The sequence below is a fragment of the Halteromyces radiatus genome, assembly GCF_025201355.1.
Source record: "Halteromyces radiatus strain CBS 162.75 chromosome Unknown BX664scaffold_2, whole genome shotgun sequence".
Classification (NCBI taxonomy): domain Eukaryota; kingdom Fungi; phylum Mucoromycota; class Mucoromycetes; order Mucorales; family Cunninghamellaceae; genus Halteromyces; species Halteromyces radiatus.
The window spans coordinates 2,402,076-2,422,176 of record NW_026251688.1 but is presented as its reverse complement, the minus strand read 5'-3'; the positions used below and the strand labels follow the sequence as shown (position 1 = coordinate 2,422,176).

The following is a 20,101-nucleotide window of genomic DNA, read 5'->3' as shown; positions in this document are numbered from 1 at the left end:
ATTTTTACAGCCAAACTTTGGCTGAGGAATTGAAAAATTTTAGCTGTAGAATTCAAAAAAAAAAAAAAAAGCGAATCCACAGTGAACATCTTTCCAAAAAAAAAAATCTCGTTTGGATCGCTCCCTTATTTACTCCACCAATAACATCACACATGTCATTCTTTTTGCATTGATTCATCTATTCACTAATTCTACCAATGAAAGAAAAATTGCTAAAGTTAACGAACAAAACAAAGAGAAAAAAAAAGTCCATCATTGCTTAATACTATGTTTTGTTCTTTGGTAAAGAAAAACTTCACTGGATATACAAAAAAAAAAAAAAAAAAAATGAAAAACTAACGATTGGCAAATAACTTTTTGCCTATTTTTCGGTCTTCTGTGCTACCTTTCAACCTTCCACACCACCCAATAAAAAGTATGCTTTTATTTTTTTTTTTTTTGTCCCTGAGTTTTTTTCTTCCTTTCTCTGCCTCCGTTTTTCTTTTCCTTTCTCAACTTTTACACCAAGAAACGTCTTTGAAGATGAAACCTTTGGAGATCTCGTTATAAAATCGCTATTTATATTCTGGAGTTAATCATAATACTTTTGTATCCTATAGGTTGTTTATTGTGACAAAATAAAGAATAAAAACTAAATCACTAAACAAAAAAAAAATTAATCTGATTCATCCTCTGAATCTTCTATAATAGCCTTGCTTCGGAATTTCTACAATACGTACAGTACAAGAAAGAAAGAAAAAAAGTTAAAATAAGGCGTTCTTCAAGATAATTTTAAAAAAAAAAAGATTACCTTTCTGCTACGTCCTGGCGCATCTTCATTGAGTTCTTGATCTTCATCTTCATCTACCTGACTACTTTGTTGTCGTCGTTGTTGAGTCATCTCTTCTTCTTCCTCTTCTTCTTCTTCTTCTTCATCATCATCGTAAACAATACCATCATCCTGTTGATCCTTATTCTTTCGTTTCTTACTAGATCGACTTTTCTTCGCTTCCTCTTCATCATCTTGAAGTTCCAATTCCCGTTGAGCCATCAACAAGTTGTCTTCTCGTACTTTTTCCATCAGTTTGCGTCTGGCTTCTTCCAATTGTAGTCGCTCATCCTCTTCAGCTTGTAACTTTTCCAATTCATCTTGTCGTCGCTTGGCTTCACGCTGTTCCTGTCGTAATCGCACATCCTTCAATTTGGTTTCCCGTTGTTCTTCATACTGCAATTGTTCCAACATCTTGCGATCCATTTGTGAACGTAGAGTTTCACCGTACCGTTCACGTTGTTCTGCCATCTTGCGATCATATTGTACATGTTCTTCTTCAGGCACATTGATTAGCATGCGGAACAATTCTTGACTTTTGTCCAAACCTTGAATAGCCTTGCGCATTGATTCAGATGTTCGTGTTACCATGCTTAAATCGGATATCAGTTGAGCATATTGTTGTTGTACCAAGGCAATATTATACGTGATAGATTTGTCGTCGGGTTGAAGTTTTTGTGCACGTTCTGTATTGAGAAGAGATTCATACATGATTTCAGGATCCTTGTCATTCTTGGCTAACATGAATTGAGCACGGGCAAGACATAATAAGACATTCGCATCACCATTCTTGTAGAATTTTTTCAATGCGTTTTCATACTATAGAAAAAAAAAAGAAGGTCAAATCACAATTCAGTTATCTACATTTTCTCTCATTTACCATGACAATTGCTTGATTTAAAAGTTTCAATTCCACAAAAACATGAGCCAAGTTGATCCATACACAAGCATTGTTTGGTGATGATTCTCGAACTTGAGTAAAAATATCCTTTGCTTGCTCAATGTTGTTGTTTTCAGCAAGTACAATGGCAAGACCATTAGCAGCATACGCATTTTTGGGATCGCGCTTAAGGGCTTGAGAATAAAAGTTGACAGCTAATTTGTATGATTCTTGACGCTAATACAGAAATAAAAAAAAAATTTTTGTTAAAATATTTATATATGTATATATTTGATGAGAGAAAAGTATTACCTGACTATATTGCTTATCTGATTTCATTTCTCGAGCGGTAGAAGCATGGTAGTTTCCAAGAGCAACGTGAGTATATAAATCGTCCTTGTCGCATGATTTCAACACCTTTTCAAAAGATCGTTTGCAAGTCTTGTCATTATTCTCGGCCTGGCACTGTCCAATCATTATCCACGCCTTTGCATCATTTTCATCCGTTTCAAACACTTGTTTGTAATGATCGATGGCTTCTGTCGTATCCCCTTTTGCTTGTTGCATGGCACCGAGACGAAAGTGAGCTGTAAGCATTAAAAACAAAAAAAATAAGATTAATTATTCATTTCTAGCAGGTAACAAGTATCTTTTATGTACCATCAGAATAAGAGCGATAATCATTCACAATTTTTTCATATATAGCTGTGGCCTTGTCGGTTTCCAATCGATCTTCGTACAAACGTCCCAAGTTGTATGTAATCGTCAGCTTTGAGTCTTGTACATAACTGTCATGGTTGTCCTTGTTGTTGTTCTGACTTCCGTTTTGAACTTTCTCATCGCATGCTTGTATGGCTAGACTGTAGTACTGCTCTGCTTTCTCCAAATCACCTAACATATCAAAAAAAAAAAGAAAAAAAAAACATGAATATCTCTTCCTTTGAATGATAGAAATATTTAATTTCTTACCTTGTCTATGATACATGGCACCAATATTGTTCAGCAATTCAGATCGACTGGCATTGTTGTGAAGATATTCGGAATCGTCCTTTTCTATGATACCAAGGGCTTGATGATAATCTACCAAAAAAAAAAAAAAAAAAAATTGATTAGATTATCGAACCATTCGATTTACTTATATAAAACTTACATTCGAGAGCACGAGCAGGATTCTTTTCTTCATATAATTGAGCAATTTCCATCAAAAGAGGTGCATCTTGAGTAGATTTTTCCAACACTTTATTGAATAAATTCAAAGCTTGTTGTTTCTTGTCCATTAAAGAGTATATTGAGCCAAGAATCTTCATACCTTCAATACACTGGGGCTCAGCCTCCAAAATGTTTTCAAAGATGTCCACTGCAACATCATATTCCTCTATGAAATAAAAATAATTATATATATGTTAGTACATGTTAATAGATATAACATGTTCCAATTACCTTTTTTCAAATGCATTTGTCCTATGCCAAATTGTGCCAAAAGATGATCAGGATTCAATTGCAAGCATTGTCGATAATAAGTCAGAGCTTCATTGAATTGGTTCTATTCAATAAAAAAAAAAAAAGTTAATACAGACAAAAATGAAGGATATTTTTTCAGTAGTTTTACCATTTTGTGATGTATCCTTGCTAGTTGATAACAAGATTCTGCCTTGGTTGTATTGTTGGTAGCATTTGCCAATGCTTTGGTTGATGTTCGTAGAGCCTAAATGATAATATAAATGAGTCAGTATTAAATCCATTCCCACTATATTCTATTGTACCTTTTCCATATCATCAGTGAAAAAGAAGTAGTTGGATAACATGTTCAATGTCACTGGGTTCTGTTTATCCGCATAATGAGACTGTTGCATATGTTGTAACCCACTTTTTAATGAAGCTTGTTGCTGTGTTGGTCCTCCTATAGCTGCCTTTGATTCGTTTTGTTCGATTATAGAGAGTAATATCAATGCAGGCCCGGTGGTAGCATCTTTCTATTAACAAAAAAAAAAAATTCAAATATATATGTGTTCAATATATATATATATATATATTTCTATGTTTCATACCTTATCTATACAAGTTTGTAAGGCCACCTTTGCTTCATCATACATTTCAAGTTGAGAATAACATTGAGCAATACCAAGTCTTGTTTCGGAGGTAGATGCATCACCTTGAGCAAACATGAGAGCTTGTTGATATGACTTTAGTGCTGCCTTGTAATCTTTATTGTGATAATGAATCTTGGCTTTGCTGATCAATGCGGGAATACAATTGGGGCGTTTTTCTAATACCATGTCGAATGATCGTGCTGCTTCCTTGATATCTTGACGCATCAAATATAGATTTCCTTTGACTATAAATGTTTGTTCATATTGATTGTGAATACGATCGGCTTCGTTAATTGCTTGAGCAGCATTGTTTAGATGATCTTGTCCTTCTGTTGTGTCCTTGGCCGCTTTGGCTAATCGCATATATAGAGTTGCTAATAAGGTCAATAGAGGTAGCTTTTGTCGAGGTTGTGTATGAGGAGTTTGACTTGCCAAGGTTAAGCCAGTCTGGATGACAGACACACTTTCTTTGATCTTTTTTTGTTCGTAATATTCAATCTACCCAAGAATAAAATAAGGTATATATATATATTAATAAATTATCCTTCTTTTCTTTTCTTTTTTTTTTTTTTATCTTCTGGTTCACTTACAGCAAGGGCTCGATAATAAGTAAGTGCTACACCTTCTTGTCGAAAAATGTCAGTAAGTTCAAGAGGATTTATAGGAAGATCATTGCATACAACTTCCAATACTTGTTCATGTTGTAAAGGAACTTCAATAGTTTTGGGTTTGGAAGAATATCCAAAAGTGGAGGAAGCCATAAAGAATATATTAAAAAAAAAAGGTTGTATATTGAAAACAAAAAAAAAAAAAAAAAGGGAAGAAAAAAAAATGGATCAAATCTATCAACCCTACCCACCCAATGGCAAAGCGGAGAATGGAATAGAGAGAGACTGCAAGGACGAGAGAGAAAAAAAAAAGTGAACAGCTCAGTAAAGAAAAAAAAAAAATTGGGTGTACGTCATTTGGCCCACGCGTACTTTCAAAAACTCAGTCCTTTTTTATTTTTTGACTGTAGAGATTAACGCGTGGACAATTTTTTTTTGTCTTCTCCCCTCTTTTTATACTTAAAGAAAAAGAAAACCCCACTACAATTAGCAATGGCAACCCTTACTTCAGCAAGTATGTTTGATAAAGAGAAAAAGAAAAAAAGATCAAGGAAAACAACATTAGATCTTTACGATGAATGAGTTTTATACTAATCAAGAGATTAATCTTTGTACCCTTTTTTTTTTGTTATAGGTGGCGTGGTTGCTTTACTCGATGAACAACAACCTGAATTGAAAGTATATGCTTTACAACAACTCAATACTTTGGTGAACGAATTCTGGGCCGAAATCTCTGATTCTGTTGCCAAAATGTAAGGAACAAATGAGCCATATGTTTTATAATCTACTTTTTTTAATTTCTTCTTGTTGTCTTTCTTTTTTTTTTTTTTTTCTTCTTCCTTCTATAGTGAAATCTTGTACGAAGACACTGACTTTCCTGATATCGAGTTAGCTGCACTGGTTGCATCGAAGGTAAATATATATATATAAAAAGAGAGAGAAAGAGAGAAGAAAACATTGAACGTTGATTAACTTGTATTATTATTTGATGAATAGGTGTACTACTATTTGGGGGAAACAGATGATTCCTTGGCATTTGCACTTGGTGCTGGAAAACGATTTGATTTATCTGAAAAGTCTGAATATGTGGAAACGATTATTTGTAAGTGAAAACAACAATACAATATATATATATATATATATGGATGTAATACCATTATTTACTTTAATTTTTATCAATGTATATAGCTAAATGTATCGATAAGTACATCTATCTTCGACAACAAGAAGCCGAAGATAGAACTGAAGAAATGGATGCTCGTCTTCAAGATATTGTCGAACGTATGTTTCAACGTTGTGCTCAAGATGAAGAATATGAACAAGCTATCGGTATCGCTTTGGAATCACGACGATTGGATGTAGTTAAAACCATGATCGAAAAGGGAAACTCTTCAAAACTACTTCCTTATGTTTTGGAAGTATCAATGACTTTGGTTCAACATTTAGACTTTAGAAATCAAGTAAGTGAAATACAACATATGCAAAATTTTCCTTCCTCTTTTTTCTTTTTTCTTTTTTTAACTCATCTTCTTGATTTTAGGTCTTACAACTCTTGGTGCAATTATATCAAAATTTAGAAGAACCTGACTACATTTCCGTCAGTCAATGTCTTGTTCATCTCAATGATCCTCATTCTGCTGCCCAAATGCTCAAATCATTGGTTGAAAAGAACGAAGAGGTAAAATAAGAAAAAATGATGGTTTGAAATGATTATAGATTAGAGATATTAGAAGATAGTTTTCTAATCTTCTCTCGTTTATATATATATATATATATTATGATCTAGCTTATGGCATATCAGATTGCATTTGACTTGGAAGAATATGCAACTCAGGACTTTTTATCCAAGGTGTCTACTAATTTGCCTGTTCCTGTTAAACAAGAAGAAACCGAAGAAACCAAATCTGAGGTATGTATCATCATGAAAAATGATGAAACAGCAGTGACCGATATACTGATGATATGTTGATTCTTTTTGTTTTAGGCCGACAAAAGTAATCCTTTCCTGAAAATCGCTTCCATTTTATCTGGTGAAGAATCTATTCGATTATATTTGGAATTCCTCTATCGAAACAACCATACTGATCTTATGATTTTGAAGAACACAAAGGTAATGACTAATTATATGGGAAGAGAGGATCATAAAATATTAATAATACATATAATTATAGAATGCTTTGGAATCTCGTCATTCTGTCTATCACTCTGCTCTGACTTTTGCCAACGCCTTTATGCATGCCGGTACTACCAGTGATGAATTTTTGAGGCAAAATCTGGAATGGCTCTCAAGGGCTACCAATTGGACCAAATTTAGCGCCACTGCTGCTCTTGGTGTGATTCACAAGGTAATAAAGAAAAAAAAAAAAGAAACGGAATGTTAACAAACAATACTAATATATCTTTATAGGGTCAATTGACACAATCGATGAATTTATTGGCTCCTTACTTACCTCAAGAAGGTGCTCAAGGTGGAAGTGAATATTCTGAAGGTGGATCTTTATACGCTCTTGGCCTTATCAATGCAAACCACGGCAAGGACGTTTTAAACTTTTTGAAGAAAGCTTTGAAGGATACTGATAAAGAAGTAATTCAACATGGTGCTAGTCTTGGTCTTGGTGTGGCTGGCATGGCAACTGATAATGAAGGTAAAAAAAAAAAATTATTTAAACATCAATCATGCATTCAGTCTGAAAATCGCAAAAAAAAATTAACTCTTTGATCCTTTTTCTTTCTCGATTGAAAGATATATACAACGAATTGAAGACTGTCTTGTTCAGTGATAGCGCTGTTGCTGGTGAAGCTGCTGGTCTTGCAATGGGTTTAGTCAAACTTGGTACCGCATCTGAAGAAGCTGTGGATGAAATGCTTCAATACGCTCATGAAACTCAACATGAAAAAATCATTCGTGGTTTGGCTGTTGGTATTTCTCTTATCATGTATGGAAAAGAAGAACAAGCAGATGTATTGATTGATCAACTATTGGACGATAAGGTAATCCTTTATAATAATTAAAAAAAAAAGACATTTTCATTTACTAATTATGATTTAATTTTACAGGATCCTGTTCTTCGTTATGGTGGTATTTATACAATTGCTATGGCTTATAGTGGAACTGGAAATAACAAAGCCATCCGACGTCTTCTTCATGTTGCTGTTAGTGATGTGAATGATGATGTTCGTCGTGCTGCTGTCACATCGTTAGGTTTTATTCTTCTCAAAAATCCCAAGCAAGTACCTCGCATTGTCCAACTTTTGGCTGAAAGTTACAATCCACATGTCCGATATGGTGCAACATTGGCTTTAGGTATTTCTTGTGCTGGTACTGGCTATCTGGTAAGAAAATTGAAAGAAAAAGTCAAACTACAGATTTTAGGCAATCAGTTGACAAATATGGTTTTATTCGAACTTTAGGACGCATTGGATCTTTTGGAACCAATGACAAAAGATCCTGTTGATTTTGTCCGTCAAGGTGCATTGATATCACAAGCAATGATTCTTATTCAACAAACTGAAAACACAAATCCCAAAGTGGCAGGCGTTCGTAAGCTATACGAAAAGATTATTGGTGACAAACATGAAGATCCCATGTCCAAATTTGGTGCTGTATTAGCTCAAGGTATTATTGATGCTGGTGGTCGTAATGTGACTATCTCCCTGGTATCTCGTTCTGGACATGCAAATATGCCTGCTATTGTTGGTATGGCTGTGTTTACTCAATTCTGGTACTGGCATCCTCTAACACATATGCTTAGTTTGGCATTCACACCAACCGCTATCATTGGCTTGAACAAAAACTTACAGGTATCAAAAAAAAAAAAATACAATTAGGTTATACATATATATATACAATCTTTTCAAATTATTATTTTAATGACGTTTTTATTTCTTTATTTTCTAGACTCCCAAATTTGAATTTGTATCAAATGCAAAACCATCATTATTTGCCTATCCACCTGCACTGAAACCTCCTTCTGCAACAGTAGTGGAAAAGGTAATAGGAACGAAAAAGAAAATAGCATATGCTAAATCAAACTTTTCCATATTTAGGTCGCTACTGCAGTATTGTCTACTACAGCCAAAGCTAAAGCACGAGCAAAGAAGTCTGAAAAGGAAAAGAGTGATCAAATGGATGTAGACAAAGAACCTCTGAAAGAAGAAGAAATCAAAGAAGAAGAAGATACAGGCAAGGATGACCAACGAAGAAAAAACAAGAAAAAGAAGGAAGAAAATTTTGATGTGCTAGAGAATCTTGCTCGTGTGGTACCTGCTCAATTGAAACGCATCACATTCAAGGATGATTGTCGATATGTACCTATCAAGAAAGGAACTGTTAGTGGAATTATTTTGATGAAGGATCGACGACCCAATGAAGATGAAGAATTGATTGAACCAAGTGCACCAACTTCAGGTAAGAAAAAAGAAATATGATTTAAATAATCAACTGATTTTCTTATGTATATATAAAATAGCTGATGGTCAAGATACTGGAAGTGACGAAGCAGCACCATTTGAACCTTTTGAATATCCATTTGAAGATAATCAGTAGACTGTTGTAGTTTTCTTTAGTTTTAGTTTGTTTTTTGTTTTCTTTTTTTTTTAGTATAATTATTATTTTATAAATATATAGTTTGGATGAATACAGTCAATGTACGTGCGTGACCCGGAGAATCAAATTGTACAAATGCACCTGAATGAATGAATGAATGAAAAAGGATGCTGAGCCCAACTCTTGTTTTTTTTTTTTTTTCTTTTACTCCTTTTTTCTTTTTTTTTTTTTTATTTTATTCCCTGAACATATTTTGTTTATTGCTTTTGACCAAAGTATCTTCTTTCACTTACTCATTCAATAGTTATTCTTTCCATTTTAATTGTGGATTAGATATTATTTTTACTCTTTTTCCTTTACTATTTCTCTTTTCTTTCCTTTTTTGGTATATCTTCAAACTTGTATCTTGGAAAATATCCGGCTCAACGAACAATAACGTCGACACTATAGTATATCATTTTAGAACCATGACTTCTGATAGAAGAAGAACTCTACGCTTAACTGTTATTGCTGCTGATGGACTTTTGAAAAACAATCTTTTTTTCAAATTACCAGACCCTTTTGGTAAGAATATATATATATATATATATTATAATAATATTTTATTTTATTAACTTTTGATATGTTCTGTAGCGGTAGTGACGGTGGATGGTGAGCAAACTCATACTACAACTGTTATGAAGAAAACACTCAACCCTTATTGGAATGAAAGTTTCGACTTGTAAAGTTATATATATATATATATATATATATATGAAAAGAAAAAAAATCATTCAATATATTAAAACTAATTTATTTATATATTTGATAGACAAGTGACCAAAGATAGTATTATTGCCATTCAAGTATTTGATCAAAAGAAATTCAAGAAAAGAGATCAAGGCTTTCTAGGTGTGATCAATATTAAAGTGAAAAATGTATTTGATCTTCAAGTAGGTGGTGATGGTAAATTTACATAAATACTATAATAAAAGAAGGGATATGAAAAGGAGACTCAGTTTTACTTTTTTTTTTTTAATAAAAATATATAGAAGTACTTACTCTTGACTTAAAACCGTCCAATACCAATGATATGATCTATGGCAAGATTATCCTGAATTTGTCCACCAATTCTAATGCATCAGCTCGGAATAGAACTACAAGTGATTCGGTATCAGAAGCCAACAATACCTCTTCAACATCAAATTCATTAATGCCATCATCCTCATCACCGACTGGATCTTCTTCACATCATCCACCTTCTGGTTCAAATACCGCAAGTCATACAAATACTGACTTACCAAATGGGTAAAGAGTTCAATATCAACTAGTTCTTCTTAACTTGATTGACTAACTTCTTTATCTTTTTGAGGTGGGAAGAACGAGTAGATCATCTTGGTAGAACTTATTATGTAGATCACAATAACCGAACGACTACATGGAAACGACCAACGTAAATATGACAAAACATCCTTTTTTTATTTGATTTATTTATTTATTGATCTAATAATGAATTCATTTTGGCAAGATTAGTAAGCCTAATGGACAACAAAGACAAGTCACTGAATTAGAAAGACGTCGACACAATACTCGTGGTTTACCAGAAGATCAAATTCCAGCAACTGACCAACATCTAATTCGATCTCATAATGCTCAGCCAACGCCAGTTTTACGTTTATCATCACATGATACACCTCAGAATAGCCTGGAACTACAAAATAATATGACAATGGCAGGATCGGGACCATTACCAACTGGTTGGGGTAAAGTCATCAATGCAATACAAAAAAAAAATTGACTTTATTTTTTTGAATATAGAAATGCGTACAGCATCAGAAGGTCGGCCTTATTTTGTGGATCATAATACTCGTACAACAACTTGGGTTGATCCTAGAAGACAACAATATATTAGTACTATTGGACCCGGTTCAAATGTTCAAGTACAATTACAATCCGTATCTTCCTTGGGACCTCTTCCGTCAGGGTAAGCCCATATAAGAAATTGTGATGAGGTTGGTTTGTAAAATATCTTATTTGTTTAAACTAAACTGTTTTATATATATATATAGATGGGAAATGCGCTTGACATCTACTGGACGAGTATACTTTGTGGATCACAATACTAAAACAACAACTTGGGATGGTACACCAAATATATATATAAATGAAAAACGAAGTTGTCTTATCTCTATGTCATTTTCTTTTTAATAGATCCTCGTTTACCAAGTAGTCTCGATAAGAATGTACCTCAATACAAACGTGATTTTCGGCGCAAATTGATATATTTTAGATCACAACCTGCATTACGACCTATTCCTGGACAATGTCATATCAAGATTCGACGAGAACATCTATTTGAAGATTCATTTGCTGAAATCATGCGACATTCTCCTGCTGATTTGAAAAAACGCTTGATGTTTCGATTCGAAGGCGAAGATGGTTTGGACTATGGTGGTGTATCAAGGTCAGAAATATATATATATATATATAAATCACTAGTGACTCGGATTGACTTATCAGTGCGTGCGAACATCTTTTTTTTTTTTTTTTTTGAAAATAGGGAGTTTTTCTTTTTATTGTCACATGAAATGTTCAATCCGTTTTATTGGTAAGATATATGAATTATAGGACAAAATGGAAGAAAAGTACGGAAGGGAAAAACTTGATCAGATCCTATGTTTTCTCATCTTCCTTTTTATAAATATATATATATATTATATAGTTTGTTTGAATATTCCGCACATGATAATTATACCCTACAAATCAATCCTCATTCTGGAATCAATCCTGAACACTTGAACTATTTCAAATTCATTGGTCGTGTAGTTGGATTGTCTATATTTCATCGTCGATTCTTGGATGCCTTCTTTATTGTATCATTCTACAAGATGCTTCTCTCGAAGAAGGTGACTGTTGCTGATATGGAAAGTGTGGATGCCGAATTCCATCGAAGTTTAATGTGGATATTGTAAGTTCTAGTAATGGGTGTGTAATGAAAATGGAAGAAACCATGAATAATGATGATGAGTTCTATTTTTTTTTTCTGGTATTAGGGATAATGATATTACTGATATTTTGGAGCTTACTTTCTCAACAGATGATAATCGATTTGGTGAAGTGGTAACAGTAGATCTTAAGCCTGATGGTCGCAATATCGAAGTAACAGAGGAAAACAAAAAAGAATATGTTGCGTAAGTGAATCAATATGAACGTTAGTGATTTTTATTTGGTTTTAATCCTATTTTATATATACAGATTGGTAACAGAATGGCGTATATCAAAACGTGTCGAAGAACAATTCAATGCATTCAAGGAAGGATTCAATCAGCTGGTCCCTCAAGATTTGATTAACGTATTTGATGAACGTGAATTGGAATTACTCGTAGGTGGTATTGCAGAAATCGACGTGGATGATTGGAAAAAACATACTGACTATCGTGGATATACTGAACAAGATGATGTCATTAAATGGTTTTGGAAATGTGTACGATCTTGGGATAATGAAAAGAAATCAAGGTTACTTCAGTTTACAACAGGTACTTCACGTATTCCAGTCAATGGTTTCAAAGATTTACAAGGCAGCGATGGTCCAAGACGATTTACTATTGAAAAATCAGGTGAAAAAGAAGGATTACCAAAAGCTCACACATGGTAAAAACTAATTATATATTTAAAAAAAAAAAAAAAGAATTCTCTCACGACTCACGTTTTATTTTTTTATATAATCCAGTTTCAATCGACTTAGTTTACCTGGTTACGTATCCAGTGAATTGTTAGTGGCCAAACTTTCTCTTGCAGTAGAGGAAACAATGGGTTTTGGACAAGAATGATTAGCAGTTTTAATTTAAGCATAAAGACTTTTTATATAATAAAAAATATTTTTTTCAGTGTTTTCAAAGTCCTTTGGGTAACAAGAAAATAGCTTCCTGATGTTATAAAAATGAATTTTACATTAACACTTTTTCAGATATCGCTCCAGAGTATGTCAAAACACATTGATTAAAGATTGATTGATGATGATGATACAGTATTAGTTAAAATAAATATAAAAAAAGAATGGATATGATGACTAAATATATATATATATATATATATTTCTATTATTCAAAAATCTCTTATACTCAAATGGAACTACTACCACTCCTTTTCTTCTTCTTCATATATTCTCTATTTGATTATGCGACTATACTTTCTTCTTCTTGTCATCTATTTTCCTATCCTTACGATATTTTATTTTCTATTTTTGACATCTTATTTTTGAATTCCGTATTGAATAAAGTGCAAGAAGGTTACACCATTGGTCTTGCATGATCAACTATTTTTTTTTTTTAGTTTGTTTGTTTGTATCTATAAACAAACATTTTAAATCATTGTTGATCATGATTATTAATCAATTTTTTTTTTCAATGATTTACTTTTTGACATATTGGATATTTATAAACTTAATAGATTTTTTCTGTACAACAAAAAAAAGGAAAAGAATATCGCCAAATGAATTATCTCTCCCCCGCAGATTTTATTCTCTTTTTGTATCAATAATTTCCTTATGCGATCTTTTTTTTTCTGTTTCAATATGCTTAACCGCAGCATCATAAAAGAGGAAACGGATGATCGATTTGCCGTTTTAACAAAAAGAAAAAAATGTTGATATTTTTCTTTTAGGAACATATTGTACCTGCCCCTTTTTATATAAAAAAAATAAAATAAAATCATAGATCATTGAAAAAAGAATGAGTTTATTGGTAATATTTCTCTTTTTTAGTTAAAGAAAATCATAATTCTCCACACGTGAGTCATAGTCATACAGGACCGATCGACTGAAAAGTGAAAAACAAGGTCATTTTGGACACCAATCATAGGTGACCTTAGTGAGTCAATAAAGAAAACCTAAAAGAATTCAGACCCCGTTCTGCTACTCTTACCAAAGCTACCAACAATTTCTTTGGTGGGTTTCAAATTTCCACTTTTTTTTTTTTTTTTTTACTTTCCCCCCCTCTCCCAATCATGTTTTCTTTTCTCTCTCTCTCTCTCTCTCTCTCTCTCTCTCTCTCTCTCTCTCTCTCTCTCTTTTTCTCTTTTCTCTTTCCCTCATATACTTTGTTTACTTTCTCCTTTTATATATATATATATACTGGGTGTGTAACAATAATATACCTTCTTTAACTGTTGTCTTTTATGAACAATGGGGATTACTGGACGACAACGTGGTACACGCAAACCTTCTTCCTCTTCAAAGAAAAAGGCTCAACAACCTCCGTTGTCTGAAGAAGATAAAGCTGCTACTTTAGAAATGAAGACACAACAACACGACTTGGAATCTCTTCAAATTACTTTTTATGAAATTGAATCTTGGATTGAAAAAACAACTCCTTTATTATCTCGAATGACAAAGGAATTAGATAAGGCATCTGCACAGTTTGACAAACGACGACGATCTACAAACAGCAACAACAACAACAACAACAACAATAATGATAATGATAATGATAATAATAATAATAATCGACATTCTTCTATCACTCAACCTATATCTGTTCCTTCTTCTTGGTCAAACGTATTACCACAACAATCTACAAGTGTACCTCTCTCAGCAACTAGATCAACAACAACAACACCAACTTGTCCTATGCAATGGTCAATGTCATTTCAACCTAACAATTCTATGCGATTAGAAACAAATATCAAATCAGTGGATCAACTTGTAGAAGCTGTACAACAAATTAGACTCATGACTGAACCAGATAATGTTATTGAAGACACAACAACGATTCCAGAAGATGATTTTCTACCAGGATGTAATGGATTATTTACACATCATCATCAATCACCTTCACCTTCTTTGTTTGCTTCGTATTGTACCGATCCATCAATAGAATATTGGCAAAGTGCTATTGGACGACGACCCATCATTTGCCTGGAAGAATATAAACATTGTAATATGAACATCAATCGACTGACGAAGGACGTATCGGCGAATGTAATGCATTATATCTGTCACTTGTATTGGGACTGCCTTCATCCAAAATTCTCTTCTGACTGGACAACCTTTTGGGATCGATGTGGAGATCCGAAACGAAATCAACTATGTATTGACTCTGGTTTAGCTATGGTCTTCTTACACGGAACTCGACATCGAAAGGATATATGCGCCAATGTCAAGGATATTGCCTTTTTTTATTATGATCGTGCTCGCGACAACTTGATGGACTACTTTGATACCCCTCATTGTGCCACTTTGGAAACCTTGATGAATTTGTCCATGTTCTGTATCCTCTGTAAACGACATTCTCAATCAAGAATTTATATTGGATTAGGTCTACGAATGATGCTTGAAATGGGAATGCATCGACGCGCCACTTTACCACAAAATAATCCTCTCTTGCGAAAGAAATATCTGAAATTCTTTATGGTTTTATATTACAACGATATTCAAAGTTCTTTGTATTCTGGTGAACCGGCTCTACTGGATGACAATGACTGTGATATTGATTTTTATGAAATGATTGCTCTTAACAAGACGCTACAAGATACGAAACTCTCTGCCTATGACGACAAGATCATTGAAAAGGAAACCTTCTTCGCTCACTTATTGGCTTTGGCAAAAATTGGAAAACAAGCTCTTCAATTAGTAAATGATTATCAAAAACAACGACCTCAGCCTCGTAAGTTTTTTACTGATGATATATTTATATAACAACTTATCTTTTTTTTTTTTTTTTTTTTTTTTTTTTTTTTTTTTTTTTTACTTACATATATATATAGATCGAATTCATGGAGACCTTCCTTATCGTTGGGCCAAACGATTACAATCTCTGGAAATTGACCTGTCTCAATGGTACAATCGTTTACCTGATTATTATCGTGTCGATCCTCAACCTCAGTCACAACCTCCCACTTTTTCACAGCATCCTCTTCAACATACACGACATCAACGCCGCCAGCAACAGCAAAATGCAACAGAAATACCCAATTCACCTCCTCTACATTATTCTACAACTGGAGAATATCCACATTCACCTATGAGTGCTGATGATTTACGTGCTCAATCTGCTCTCTTATTAATGTTGCAGTACCAAACTCAATGGATCATATTACATAAAACGTTCTTCAACAACACTTCATCTACTCGTTGTTCACCCTATTCGACACCACCACCTGCGTTTACTCCCACCAGTCCATCACCACTATCGACAACACCAACAAAGACCTCAACCAATTGTCCAGGTTGGGATCCGAAAGGAACTATTTATCAATGGCAACGACAATGTACAGATCGATCACAAGCAATTTGCGCGGATGCTGCTAATAGAATTGTGGTGATTGCTGAAGTCATTACTGAACAGTTTGGATGGTGTGTCTGTCAACAATTCATCAGTTGTATTTATCAAGCTTCCACTATTTTTTGCCGAAATGCTATTGCCAACAATCAATCGATCACTCCTGAACGACAACATGCGGATGCCATGATTCAACGGATTGTACGTATTCTTGCTGTTAGTACGATCAACTATGAAGGTCTCCCTGATGATTTGACATTCAGCTTGATGGAATTGCTCAACTCTCATAGTGCATTACCTACTTCAACACCACATACGACTACTACTACTACTACTACGATGATGATGGACGACAATAGAGATATAGATAGTAATACAATAGCACAAACATTATCACATAACAACGAATATACCGAAAACAACTATAATGACAATATCAATAGCAACAGCATGATGGAAGATGATTTCGATTTTATACCCACGTGGAAGGATACTGACAGTACACAACAAGAAGGAACTAAGGATCCCTGTTATTTTTCAATGAATAACAAGACACTCTATGTGCCTTCTTCACCTACTTTATCATCATCACCTTCACCGGCATCTCTCTCAACACCACAATCCATCTCATTAGACTACTCAGCACTATCAGATGGTTCACATCGTCGATCTCATTTAAGACCAACACAGCCACAACAACAACAGCAACAACAAAAAGAAGAAGCACAACTACCATTGACGTTAAATTCACCTCTATTGCCAACAACATTACATGGATTCGATGATACATTACCAAATTCTCCTCATATGTACCAACAATGCTTGACACAACCAAGAATCCGATCAACTCGCAACACTTCTCTCATGGCTGATCAGTCTCCGACAGAAGCTATGTTATCTATCAAATTGAAGGATCCGACCGTTGATGAAGCCATGGCTATGGAAAAGACGAATGCCACAGCCTCAAGCTGGAGATCCAAGTTTTCTTCCCCGAGCGTTGCTGCTGGAAACCAAAGAATTATTTAGTTTAGTTTAGTTGACCTATTCTAGTTTGGTCTCTTTTTTTTTTTATCATTATTATTATATATTCCTTGTTTTATATACATTTTCTATTTCTTTTTTTTTTTTTTATCGTAGACTTGTCCATATATCTTTTTTCATCTTTATTCTTCCTTTTACTTCCCAACTCTGTAATTATTTACTTTTTGTCGTTGACTGGAATCTCTCCTTTTTTATTATTGTAATAAATCATCCTTTGTTACTTCTTTTTTTTTTTTTTTGGTTTCTTATATGATGATTGTTAGCTTCTTGATAGTTGTACAAAATGGATCATCCTTAGGATTACATGACGTAGTTCCCCACACAATACCTTTTCTTTTCAATACCTCGGAATTTCAACATGTTAGAAGGAAACAAGTAGCAACAGAAAGTAATGATCTATTGATGACGATAATAGATGATCGAGTTTAGGTTATTTCCATTACATATCCTTTTTTTTTTTTTGTGATAGATAGATGATATCAGTATCCATCAATCCACTATTCATTTTGGATAAACTGGATATCTAAATTCACGTTACTGTGATTTTCATTACATCCATATGTCTGTTCCCTGTTGTTGTTGTTTTTTTTTCTTTTTTTATCATATTGAATTACCGAGTCAAAAAGTTCGTACCACCAAGTCCATATTATCCTTAACAATAACCCCGTTTATCACGCTACTAAAGTTTCATCGGAGACAATTGATCAGTGAAAAAGAAAACCTTTGTATATGAACCTAACGCTTTTTTTTTTTTTTTTTTTTTTTGTTGGGATGGGTCAATTAAAGACGTTCCTACATATTATACAACTTTTTGTTTTTATGATTGTTTATCTTTTCTCTTTTTTTTTGTTTCGCATCTATAGGCAATAGTAACAAAAAAAAAATCCAGGCGGCTCTTCAAACGCCCTGTCCCCTCCCTCATTTGTATAGTTTGAGCAATGTTTTCGGTAAACTATTTTTTTTTTCTTTTACTTCTTTTCTACGTTTTCCTTTTTTTTTTTTTTTCTTTAATTGGTTGACAGTATTTTTCTTTATTTACATTCTTCATTACAACGTATTCACTATATTTTTTTTTCAAACTTCCTCTGATTCTTTCTATTCTTCTTTCAAACTTTTTCTATGACTCACAAGGAAACCACGTCCTCTTTTGACTTTACACCTCAATCCATCACGTACAATAGTTTCAAATTACCCGGTAAGATAACTGGAAAAGGGCGACAAAAAGAAAAGATAGACATATTAAAGAATAACATCAAGTGGAGGGAGATATTGTTGTCAACTAGAGTATACTTATCACTATCTTCTTCTTTTGTTTATAGGTGAACAAGAAATACCTCGATTAGTGACAGTATCAGCTAAAGATGGACGAACAGGACAAGATATGCAATTGCAATATACTCATCAAAAGGTAATTGGAAATGGTTCATTTGGTGTGGTCTATCAAGCGAAATTGGTTTCCAATGGTGAAGATGTTGCTATCAAAAAAGTCTTGCAGGACAAGCGTTTCAAGGTACCAAAATATATATATTTATATCTATATGATGAGTTTTTATATAGATTAGATAAACTAATTTTTCATTTTTACAAATAGAATCGGGAATTACAAATTATGAAGTTAATGGATCATCGAAATGTATGTGGATTGAAAGCATACTTTATTTATAAAGGTGATCACAAGGTAAATAAAATGGGATGTTTTTATATTTATGATTCTTATCGTTTACTTTGTTGTTAGACTGATGATGTGTACCTGAACCTTGTGTTGGAATATGTTCCGGAAACAGTATACCGTGTCACTCGTCATTATTCAAAAATCAAACAGCCTATTCCTACATTATTGGTCAAACTATACATGTATCAACTTTTCCGTGCATTAGCTTACACACACGCTCTTGGAATTTGTCATCGTGATATTAAACCTCAAAATTTGCTTTTGAACCCAATTACAGGCGTATTGAAACTATGTGATTTTGGAAGGTAAGAAAAAAAAAAAGACTGGATATAAGTTGATCATATATATATATATTGATGTACTATTATTATTATTATGAAAAACCATCTTTATTTGATATAGTGCAAAAATACTGACAGAAGGTGAACCAAATGTATCTTATATATGCTCTCGCTATTATCGAGCACCAGAATTAATCTTTGGAGCAACACTTTATTCGACAAAGATTGATATATGGTCTGTGGGATGCGTGATGGGTGAACTCTTATTAGGCCAACCTCTTTTCCCTGGTGAAAGTGGTATTGATCAGTTGGTAGAAATCATCAAAGTACTTGGTACTCCCTCCAAAGAACAAATTATGATGATGAATCCACATTATACAGATCACAAATTCCCTCTTATAAAGCCACATCCATTCTCAAAGGTACAAAATGAATTATATATCATTGCTTTTTGATCAACTTTTTTTTTTGTTAGGTCTTCCGATCTAGAACTCCTCCTGAAGCTATTGATTTGATTTCACATGTCCTACAATACAATCCTCAATCTAGGCCTACAGCAAGTGAGGCTTTGGTACATCCTTTCTTTGACGAATTACGAAATCCTGATACAAAAATGGCAAACGGAAAAGATTTACCAGTCTTATTTGACTTTACAAAAGAAGGTAAAAAGGAAGATATACAAAAAAAAAATTGATTCTTACTTTATTATTATTATTATTATTGATAGAATTATCGATTCGACCTGATTTTATCCACAAGTTAGTTCCTCCTCATTGTCAAACTGAATTAGCTTCACGAGGAATAGATGTACATCACTTTGATCCCATCCCTGTAGAAAAATTATATGCATCTTCTTTACAATAAAATAATTATACTGATATGATGAAATGGAATTATTATTTACTTTTTTGGTTGATGA

General features: G+C 33.5%; 5 protein-coding genes across 5 annotated transcripts; 4 read left to right on the top strand and 1 right to left on the bottom strand.

Annotated features, from left to right (window-relative positions):
- Window positions 1–440: 440 nt before the first annotated feature.
- Window positions 441–4,588, bottom strand: BX664DRAFT_356338 (uncharacterized protein). Its single transcript, XM_051547878.1, has 12 exons — window positions 4,369–4,588; window positions 3,737–4,276; window positions 3,452–3,661; window positions 3,298–3,393; window positions 3,129–3,231; window positions 2,839–3,063; window positions 2,658–2,768; window positions 2,349–2,579; window positions 2,001–2,275; window positions 1,689–1,925; window positions 791–1,627; window positions 441–706 (listed from the first exon to the last, which is right to left on the bottom strand). Exons 1-12 carry the CDS (start codon window positions 4,537–4,539, stop codon window positions 656–658), a joined length of 3,087 nt encoding a protein of 1,028 aa, XP_051403288.1. The 5' UTR covers window positions 4,540–4,588; the 3' UTR covers window positions 441–655.
- Window positions 4,589–4,836: 248 nt separating this feature from the next.
- On the top strand, window positions 4,837–9,111 carry BX664DRAFT_292358 (armadillo-type protein). Its single transcript, XM_051541985.1, has 16 exons — window positions 4,837–4,900; window positions 5,021–5,138; window positions 5,235–5,298; window positions 5,383–5,488; window positions 5,575–5,846; window positions 5,927–6,064; window positions 6,173–6,295; window positions 6,371–6,496; window positions 6,558–6,731; window positions 6,794–7,031; window positions 7,130–7,377; window positions 7,444–7,719; window positions 7,798–8,187; window positions 8,285–8,377; window positions 8,434–8,794; window positions 8,856–9,111. The coding sequence occupies exons 1-16, from the start codon at window positions 4,879–4,881 to the stop codon at window positions 8,930–8,932; spliced, it is 2,826 nt and encodes a 941-aa protein (XP_051403287.1). The 5' UTR covers window positions 4,837–4,878; the 3' UTR covers window positions 8,933–9,111.
- Window positions 9,112–9,152: 41 nt separating this feature from the next.
- On the top strand, window positions 9,153–12,809 carry BX664DRAFT_325481 (uncharacterized protein). The gene is made up of 14 exons (XM_051544035.1): window positions 9,153–9,496; window positions 9,566–9,653; window positions 9,744–9,877; window positions 9,964–10,219; window positions 10,284–10,364; window positions 10,445–10,674; window positions 10,730–10,895; window positions 10,981–11,054; window positions 11,123–11,375; window positions 11,472–11,519; window positions 11,634–11,879; window positions 11,965–12,102; window positions 12,167–12,562; window positions 12,642–12,809. Exons 1-14 carry the CDS (start codon window positions 9,400–9,402, stop codon window positions 12,739–12,741), a joined length of 2,307 nt encoding a protein of 768 aa, XP_051403286.1. The 5' UTR covers window positions 9,153–9,399; the 3' UTR covers window positions 12,742–12,809.
- Window positions 12,810–13,983: 1,174 nt separating this feature from the next.
- Window positions 13,984–17,269, top strand: BX664DRAFT_356335 (uncharacterized protein). The gene is made up of 2 exons (XM_051547877.1): window positions 13,984–15,573; window positions 15,674–17,269. The coding sequence occupies exons 1-2, from the start codon at window positions 14,094–14,096 to the stop codon at window positions 17,212–17,214; spliced, it is 3,021 nt and encodes a 1,006-aa protein (XP_051403285.1). The 5' UTR covers window positions 13,984–14,093; the 3' UTR covers window positions 17,215–17,269.
- A 735-nt stretch (window positions 17,270–18,004) lies between these two features.
- BX664DRAFT_325474 (kinase-like domain-containing protein) lies at window positions 18,005–20,074 on the top strand. The gene is made up of 8 exons (XM_051544034.1): window positions 18,005–18,176; window positions 18,361–18,424; window positions 18,549–18,739; window positions 18,821–18,907; window positions 18,965–19,206; window positions 19,304–19,604; window positions 19,658–19,844; window positions 19,910–20,074. The coding sequence occupies exons 1-8, from the start codon at window positions 18,168–18,170 to the stop codon at window positions 20,044–20,046; spliced, it is 1,218 nt and encodes a 405-aa protein (XP_051403284.1). The 5' UTR covers window positions 18,005–18,167; the 3' UTR covers window positions 20,047–20,074.
- Window positions 20,075–20,101: the final 27 nt, after the last annotated feature.

Bases quoted from the DNA above. Each gene is read 5' to 3' on its own strand.
- BX664DRAFT_356338 (XM_051547878.1), bottom strand. From the start codon at position 4,539: ATGGCTTCCTCCACTTTTGGATATTCTTCCAAACCCAAAACTATTGAA. The intron at 3,394-3,451 runs GTACAATAGAAT...ATTATCATTTAG, and splicing joins TCACTGATGATATGGAAAAG to GCTCTACGAACATCAACCAA. The intron at 3,232-3,297 runs GTAAAACTACTG...TTTATTGAATAG, and splicing joins CAAGGATACATCACAAAATG to AACCAATTCAATGAAGCTCT.
- BX664DRAFT_292358 (XM_051541985.1), top strand. From the start codon at position 4,879: ATGGCAACCCTTACTTCAGCAA. The intron at 4,901-5,020 runs GTATGTTTGATA...TTTTTGTTATAG, and splicing joins GGCAACCCTTACTTCAGCAA to GTGGCGTGGTTGCTTTACTC. The intron at 6,732-6,793 runs GTAATAAAGAAA...ATATCTTTATAG, and splicing joins CTCTTGGTGTGATTCACAAG to GGTCAATTGACACAATCGAT.
- BX664DRAFT_325481 (XM_051544035.1), top strand. From the start codon at position 9,400: ATGACTTCTGATAGAAGAAGAACTCTACGCTTAACTGTTATTGCTGCT. The intron at 9,497-9,565 runs GTAAGAATATAT...TATGTTCTGTAG, and splicing joins CAAATTACCAGACCCTTTTG to CGGTAGTGACGGTGGATGGT. The intron at 12,563-12,641 runs GTAAAAACTAAT...TATATAATCCAG, and splicing joins TTACCAAAAGCTCACACATG to TTTCAATCGACTTAGTTTAC.
- BX664DRAFT_356335 (XM_051547877.1), top strand. From the start codon at position 14,094: ATGGGGATTACTGGACGACAACGTGGTACACGCAAACCTTCTTCCTCT. The intron at 15,574-15,673 runs GTAAGTTTTTTA...ATATATATATAG, and splicing joins AAAACAACGACCTCAGCCTC to ATCGAATTCATGGAGACCTT.
- BX664DRAFT_325474 (XM_051544034.1), top strand. The intron at 18,425-18,548 runs GTAAGATAACTG...TTTTGTTTATAG, and splicing joins CAATAGTTTCAAATTACCCG to GTGAACAAGAAATACCTCGA. The intron at 19,845-19,909 runs GTAAAAAGGAAG...TATTATTGATAG, and splicing joins ATTTGACTTTACAAAAGAAG to AATTATCGATTCGACCTGAT.